At 66.8% G+C, this 7,275-nt stretch overlaps 2 protein-coding genes across 2 annotated transcripts; both read left to right on the forward strand.

Annotated features, from left to right (window-relative positions):
• Positions 1-444: 444 nt before the first annotated feature.
• PTGDS (prostaglandin D2 synthase) lies at positions 445-3,839 on the forward strand. Its single transcript, XM_006750146.3, has 7 exons — positions 445-652; positions 1,416-1,555; positions 1,659-1,735; positions 2,407-2,523; positions 2,658-2,759; positions 3,385-3,410; positions 3,690-3,839. Exons 1-6 carry the CDS (start codon positions 539-541, stop codon positions 3,408-3,410), a joined length of 576 nt encoding a protein of 191 aa, XP_006750209.1. The 5' UTR covers positions 445-538; the 3' UTR covers positions 3,690-3,839.
• Positions 3,840-3,940: 101 nt separating this feature from the next.
• On the forward strand, positions 3,941-7,275 carry LCNL1 (lipocalin like 1). Its single transcript, XM_081803969.1, has 6 exons — positions 3,941-5,497; positions 5,926-5,999; positions 6,091-6,201; positions 6,474-6,575; positions 6,855-6,879; positions 7,149-7,275. Exons 1-6 carry the CDS (start codon positions 5,433-5,435, stop codon positions 7,258-7,260), a joined length of 489 nt encoding a protein of 162 aa, XP_081660095.1. The 5' UTR covers positions 3,941-5,432; the 3' UTR covers positions 7,261-7,275.

Here is a 7,275-nt window from a genome sequence, read left to right on the forward strand (position 1 = left end):
CTGGAGTCCCGGGATCGAGTCCCGCATCGGGCTCCCTGCTGGGCGGGGAGCCTGCTTCTGCCTCTGACCCTCCCCCCTCTCATGTGCTCTCTCTCTCTCATTCTCTCTGTCTCAAATAAATAAATTAAAAAAAAAAAGAAGTGACCAGGGGTCCCAGGCAAGGCAGTGCCAAGGCACACACTCCCTATCCCCATCCAGGCTACTGGGCTGCATCTGGGACTGGAGACGGGACCAGCCTTGCAGGAGCCTCTGCCCGGCCTCCGCCCTCACTCAGCCACAGGGGGCAGGGCCCAGGCACCCAGTCAGAGCCTCTCACATAAGCAGCCCTGTGGGGGGCGAGGCTGCAGCTGGGCTCCTCCACTCTGTCCTCCCCCAGCATCACGAGCCTCCAGTGGGCTGTCCTTGAGCCCTGGGCGGAGGCCAAGCCAGGCCCATAAATAGGGGTCTCTCTAGCGGCCTCTACTCCCCCTGCCGGCCTCCCTCCCTCTGCCTGCACTGCTGGCATCCCGGCCCTGGTCACACACTCGGCTCCAGGACAATGACCGCTCTGCACGCGCTGTGGATGGGGCTGGTCCTGCTGGGGGTCCTGGGAGTCCTGCAGACGCAGGCCCAGGCCCCCGTCTCCCTGCAGCCCAACTTCCAACAAGACAAGGTGAGGGGCTCGCCGGCCCGGTCCCCCAGGCGGCACAGGGCCCCGTCAGGGGAGGGGGGCGCTCTCTGGGGCCCCGTTGTCTTCCTGGGAAGAGGGGAGCTGAGCAGAAGGAGGAGGCTGACCAGAACCACCCCCGTCCCTGGGCCTGCGGCAATTCGCCAACCAAGAGAGCAGAGCCACTGTTCCCGGACCGGCAGGGAAGCACCTGCGTCCGTGAGGGGACACGCGGCACATGGGGACCCCGGGGCGGAACGCGTGCCCCCGCCATCCAAACACGGTCACCCCGCTAAGCTCACGACGCCCAGAGGAAAACAGGCACACGCTCCACACCTGGGTCCCAGGACACCTGGTGCGCGAGCACGCCGTCGGGGAGGGCCCACGGGGATGGCCCACGGGGATGGCCCCAGACACCCGAGTGCGCGCAGGGACGCGCCCCGCACACGCTCAGTCGGTCCTCCGGCCCGCGCGCCCAGCCCCGCGCCCCTTCCCGCGCGTCGCGGGCGCCCAGCGGCCGGCCCCGGGCAGCCGAGCCCGCCCCAACCGCTCTAGGGACGGCCCGGGCGCCCTCTGCTGCCCGCTCCCGCCACCGAACCAGCCGGGCCGGGGCGGAGGGGACTGCGCGCCGCGTGACCGCCCTCCGGGGCGCGGGGCGGGGCGCGGGGCGGGGCGCGGCTGGAGGCAGGAGGGGAGGGGCGGGGGCGCTCCCCATCCAGGTCCGCCCGGGAGGGTCCTGGCCGACCCGGGCGGGGTCCGTTCGCCGCAGTTCCTGGGGCGCTGGTTCACCTCGGGCCTCGCCTCCAACTCGAGCTGGTTCCGGGAGAAGAAGAATGTGCTGTCCATGTGCATGTCCGTCGTGGCCCCTACCGCAGACGGAGGCCTCAACCTCACCTCCACCTTCCTCAGGTGGGACACGGGGCTTCTGGGGCCCAGAGCACCCCGCCCCATGACCACGGTCTAGGGACAGCCCCTGGCCTGACCCCTGACCCCTTCGGTGACCTGCCCACAGGAAAGAGCAGTGTGAGACGCGGACCCTGCTGCTGCGGCCGGCGGGAGCCCCCGGCTGCTACAGCTACAGCAGTCCCCGTGAGTGGGGCCCCCTCTAGGGACCCCTGGGCCCAGCCCTGGGCCAGGGAGACCCGCCTGCCCCAGCAGTACATGGGGTGGGCTGGTGGCCACTCCACCAGGGTCAGCTAGTCCACGGTCTAGCCTGGACCTGGCCCAGGCTCAGGTGTGGGGGGACCACGAACCCTCTCTCGGGCACTGGATCCCCTTTGGAGCTGAACTCCAAGCCCCTTCCTGCCCCCCCATAATGATATTTCCTCAGGCGGAGCACACATGGGCAGTCCCCCAGCCCCCCTCACTCCTCTCCACGGTTTTCCACCCCAGGAGCAGGGCCAAGGGCCTCTTCACGCCCCAGCCCACCATTTACCCCCTTCCTTGGGGCCGGCTTCCCACTGGGAAATCTTTCCTCTTCCTTTCGGCCGAGGGGTTTGTGGCTGCACCATGAGCCCCTGATGTTCTGATCCTGTGTGTCTGCTGCCCCCCAGGACTTCTGGTCTGAGGAGCCCGGCCCCTGCAGAGTTCAGGGGCTGTGCAGCAGGAAGCTGGGACAGCTGCCTGTCTCACTGGGGGAGGGCATCATCCCTGGCTCCTTCCCACAGCCGGCCCGGGGAGAGCACACCCCTTCCCAGGCAGAGGTGGGCCGGAGGTCTAGGGCCAGGGTCCCCAACCGGGCTTCTCTCATGGATTCCCAGACTGGGGCAGTACCCACGACGTGTGGGTGGTGGCGACCAACTACGACGAGTACGCGCTTCTCTACACCGCGGGCACCAAAGGCCTCGGCCAGGACTTCCACATGGCCACTCTCTACAGTACGCACCCCGCACCAGGGACTCACAGTCTGGCCTGAGATGGGTGTCTCCCGGGGGGGCTCCCCAAGCTGCGGGCGTGGGGGCAGCAGAGACCTTTCCCAACTGAGGCCAGCAGCTTCTCCCTCTTGCCCCAGGCCGCACCCAGACCCCGAGGGCCGACATCAAGGAGAAATTCACCACCTTTGCCAAGACCCAGGGCTTCACAGAGGATGCCATTGTCTTCCTGCCACAGACCGGTGAGGGGGTGCTGCTAATCTGATGGGGAGGGGATTAAGGTCGGATTTGAGGCAGACAGTGTCCTGATTCAGGGGAGGCTGAGGGGTGCGGTGCATCCGGCCAGACCGCCCACTGACCACTGACCAGCACACTGTGGCCTCCGGAGTGGGGGGCAGTCTGTCCTCACCCAGAGACCTTGGCCTGCAGCCGCTGGGTGGGGCACAGGAAGGTACTCCTTCTGCAGGAACATCCCCCCCGCCCACCGCCTCCCCAGTTTCACCAAGCAGCCGGTGTTCCAGGCCCTTGATGAGCCCTCAGGACACAGGGTCCCCAGCCTGGTGCGGGGCAGGCACTAGAAACAGACCCAGCGGGGTGGGGGTGGGGTGCTTCAGGAACACATGAGGGCTCAGGGCCCAGGGCTTCCTTCCCTAAGGCAGGCAGCCTGCTCCGGGCCCAGGTGGGGACAGAACCCCCTCTTTGTTTGGAGGAGGGGAGAGAGTGACGGAGTGTGATGGACTCAGCAGTTTTGGGGGGCTCAACGCGACCAGCTCTCCAGGGCTGTCGGGAGGGGGCAGACAGCCCCGGTGGGGAAAGTGGCCCCAGCCTGGGGCGCTGACCACGGTCCCCGGGGGTCTTTCTTGGCAGATAAATGCATGGAGGAGCACAAGTAGGTGAGTGTTGTGGGCTGTGGGCTGGCTTCACCTGGCAGTCCCCCCTCACACCTGCTAACACTACCCCACCATGCAAGGGTGGTCCCAGGCACACGGGGGTTGTCCAAGGGGGAGGGACTCCACTGGGGTTCACGAGATTCCTGGGGGTAAGAGGAACTGGAGGCTGGGATAGGAACCCGTGGGGTCGATGGGAAGGGAGGGTCTGGAGGCGCTCGCTCCCCTGTGGCTGGGAGGGGCCGTGTTGCCTGCCCCACCCACTGGTCCCGCTCTCTCTGCCAGGAGACCCCGGCCCCCAGGACCTGGCCATCCTGCCCTGCTCTGCTCTTCCCTCCAAGACCCCCAAGGCCCCAGCCCTGGCTCCTCCCTGCCCCCACCTCTGCGCCCTCTGGCTTTCTCCTGGCTCTGAGAATAAACTCCGGAAGCAAATCAGCCGTCCAGCTCCTGCCCGTCTGTCCTGCCGTCCTCGCTGCCCACGGCCTGGCTCTGGCCTGCTCCCTGGGGACCTGACCACACCCCACTAACTTTGGGCCTCAGTTTCCCCTTCCCCTCTGGAAAGTCTCTGAGGCTGGCTCTCCGTGATGTCGCCTAGGGGTGGGCAAGGGCCCACTCGTGTTTGCTCCTGGTGGGGCGGGTCCGAATCAGGACCGCTGAGGAGAAGTACTATCACGGCCCTTCCCCAACGCACGCCGGGCTCTGACCTCACCGCACCCCCTCCAGCCACACTCCTGCAAGCTGCCCCTCCAGCCGGCAGGTTCTGGGCTGGGGCCCAGTCACCTCCTAATCCCTAGGCAGGTGCCTGGGGCCTGCCCCCTCACCCCAAGTCTAGAGAGGCCTGAGGCCCAGGGAAGCTTTGCCTCCACTGGGTCTTGGAAGGTGTGGGGTTAGTACACTCAGACTAGACTAGACTCAGGCCAGAGATCAGGGTCCCAGAGGACAAGGAGGAAGGGGCTGCCCTGTCCATGCCCCCCACACTGGGACGGACAGACTGAGTGGGCTGACGACCGGACACCCTCATCCCTCTGGGTACTGTGGTGACTCCGGCCCCACCCTTTCACCAGACCCCTGGCACCAAAGCCACCCTGGGCCCTGGAGCACGATCTCCCTGACCAGCCCTGCCCCACGTCTCCCGCTGTCCACCAGGTTCCAGGCCCTGCCCTGAGCCCTCCTGGCTCACAGTGGGCAGCACCCACAGCATCCTGCCCACCAGGCCCCCACCCCGGCAAACTTCAACAAGGCCCTATAGAGGCACCAAGAGTTGTGAGGCTCAGAGGTGAGGGTGAGCTTCTTGGCAGGCTTCCTGGAGGAGGGGGTCTGGGGGCTATGTCTGAGCTGAGAGCTGGGGGCAGACATCCCAGAAAGCCTGCCAGAAGTTCTCCCCCTGCGTTGAAGGATCTGAAGTCTCAGGAGGAAACGCCACCGGGGATGGGCAGGGTTCCGTGGATACAGCTGAGCCCCTGCACTGCAGGGTGCAGCCAGATCCCAGCCTGATCTCAGTAGGCTTGGTCCCAGGCCAGCAGGCCAGCCACCCCAGGGCATTTGGGGGGTCATAAAGGCTGGGCAGGAGAGGCCACCCCAGCTCTCCTGCTAAGAACCATCCTCCACGATGCTGCAGATGCTGCTGATCAGTTGGGTCTTTGCCTTGCTCAGGGTGTCCCTAGGCCAGGCCCAGGTCCCCATCCAGGCCAACTTTGATGCCAGCCAGGTGGGCCCAGGCACCCCCATGCCAGACCCATCCTGTCCTCCTCATGGATGACCCCCTTGCTTCTCCATCCAGATCCCAGGGGCCAGCCATCAGCTGGAGGGTGGGCTGTGTGGGGAGGACAGCGGGCTCCTTAGGCTGGTGTGTGGCCTGTGCCTACCACCACTCCCCAGGTCCTCAGATCTGGACGAGTTGCAGCCACCCACCGTCATGCTGTCCCCCCAGCTCTCCCTGCACCCTCCCTGTAGTTCCAGGGCATCTGGTATGTGGTCGGGGTGGTATCGGATGACCAGGGCTTCCTGGACTCCAAGGACAACCTGAAGATGCCCGTGGTCTTGGTGACCCCCTTGGCCAATGGTGACCTGGCCCTCAAGTTTGGGTACTCCACGTAAGTGACCCCATGAACCCCACCTCAGACTGGGCCTTAGACCCGGCCAGTGTGAGGCCAGAGGTGAACCACCGAGAACCAGAGGCGTCCCTGGCACCGTAGGGAGTCAGACCCAGGCCCCCCGTGGTCAGGCTGAGGGGCTTGCCTGTGGCCTGGCCATGGAGGAGTCTCGTCCCTGTGTCTGCCTGTGGGAGTCTGCCGGGGAGACCCCATGTCTCCTGGCTCTGTGTGTCCTTGAGCAACACCTGCCCCCCGCCCCTGAGAGCGTCTCTCAGCTCTGAGCACAGAGTGAGGGGGGCCCAGGGGTGCTGGGCAGCCTGAGCACCGGCCCACCCTACGTGGTCAGCAGTGCCCAAGGGGTGGCCCTTTGCGACGTGGCCGGGCGGCGTGTGCTGGACGCTCAGGATGCTGTGGGTCTTCTTCCCCAGGCCCGATGGCGGGTGCCAGAAGACGGACACAACCTTCACTAAGGGTGCTGTGGACGGGCAGTTCAGCAACGAGGGTGAGAGGGGGCAGGGCAGGGAGGGCTCCCGAGCCAGGTGGGGGTGGGGGCCCGGCCAAGCCGGCAGCTTCAGCCGGCTCTCGCCCTTCAGCCATGGCGCAGACCGAGATCCGCGTGGCGTCCACCGACTACAAGCATTTCACAGTGCTGTACATGGAGACGCAGAAGGGGGGCGTCAGGAACGTCTGGCTGCAGCTCTACGGTGGGCAGCCCTGCCCGGTGGCGCTCCCGGCACCCCTGTGCCCCCACTAGTCACCGGGCACGGCCTCTCCTCTAGGAGCCCCGCGCCCAAGCCTGGTCTGGACTGTTGGGCACATTCCAGCAAGTTCCAACTCCATGGCAGGGGGATCCACTATCCCCCAGGGTCTCCTTGGGACCCCTCCGCACCCAGCCCCTCCCAGCCCCTCTGCCCCGCCCTGCCCCTCCCCCTGCCGCCCCCCTGCCCCTCTGCTCACCAGTCGGCCCTGCCCTCAGCCCGTGCCCCAGAGCTGTTTCCTGAAGGGGCCCAGAAGATGCAACAGCTGGTGCCCCAAGTAGGCCTGAACCCCAGCCAGGGCACCCTGCTGCCCCGGTCAGGTGAGTGCTATCCCCACACCGGCTCAGGGTTACGGCAGACCCCAGACCCAGACTGGGAGGGCCAGGCCCCAAGGCTCCCCCCCAGGGACGGGGCGGCAGCTCCAGGGGCAGCCCTGGCCTATCTGGGCCAGAGGAGGGCCGGACGGTGCCCTGGCCGTGGCCCCCCAGGAGCGGATGGCTCGCAGGCTGGGGGGCTTGGTTATTCAGGGAGGGTTGGGGGCCTCCACCCCTCGGGAAGGGGGCCCCGGGTGGTTCCTCAGGCCCCACTCTCTCCCGCAGACCAGTGCAAGGTGCCTTCTCCTAGGTGAGTACTCGGGGGCAGGCGTGGACGCCACTGCCCAGACCACGCAGTGCCCCGTGCCTTGCTGGCCCCTGGAGGCCCCTCTTGGCCAGAAGGCTGTCCGGTGGGGTCCTCATCCTGGGAGCAGGGTGGGGTGATAGCACAGAATCAAGGTGGGCCGGCAGGCTGCGGCGGGGAGGAACAGAGTGGGGCCCAGGGGCTGGGCCCAGGGAGGGCAGGAAGAGGCCAGAAGACGGTGCTCACCCCACTATACCTGCCCTCTTGTTTGCAAGGAAGGATCCCGCCCAGGAGTGCCAGTGGTGGGGGGGCCCATGCTCCACGTACTGGGCCTTCCCCAAAGAGCGTGCACCACTCCTCTCTGCCACCCCTCCCCCAGCACAATAAATCATCTCCTAAAGG

The sequence above is a fragment of the Leptonychotes weddellii genome, chromosome 14 (assembly GCF_054177405.1).
Source record: "Leptonychotes weddellii isolate Sample4059 chromosome 14, ASM5417740v2, whole genome shotgun sequence".
Lineage (NCBI taxonomy): Eukaryota > Metazoa > Chordata > Mammalia > Carnivora > Phocidae > Leptonychotes > Leptonychotes weddellii.

Excerpts from the sequence above, each read along its gene's own strand:
- PTGDS (XM_006750146.3), top strand. The coding sequence starts at position 539 with ATGACCGCTCTGCACGCGCTGTGGATGGGGCTGGTCCTGCTGGGGGTC. Across the intron at positions 653-1,415 it reads CCAACTTCCAACAAGACAAG|TTCCTGGGGCGCTGGTTCAC; the intron begins GTGAGGGGCTCG and ends CGTTCGCCGCAG. Across the intron at positions 2,760-3,384 it reads TGTCTTCCTGCCACAGACCG|ATAAATGCATGGAGGAGCAC; the intron begins GTGAGGGGGTGC and ends CTTTCTTGGCAG.
- LCNL1 (XM_081803969.1), top strand. The coding sequence starts at position 5,433 with ATGCCCGTGGTCTTGGTGACCCCCTTGGCCAATGGTGACCTGGCCCTC. Across the intron at positions 6,000-6,090 it reads CGGGCAGTTCAGCAACGAGG|CCATGGCGCAGACCGAGATC; the intron begins GTGAGAGGGGGC and ends CTCGCCCTTCAG. Across the intron at positions 6,202-6,473 it reads CGTCTGGCTGCAGCTCTACG|CCCGTGCCCCAGAGCTGTTT; the intron begins GTGGGCAGCCCT and ends CCCTGCCCTCAG.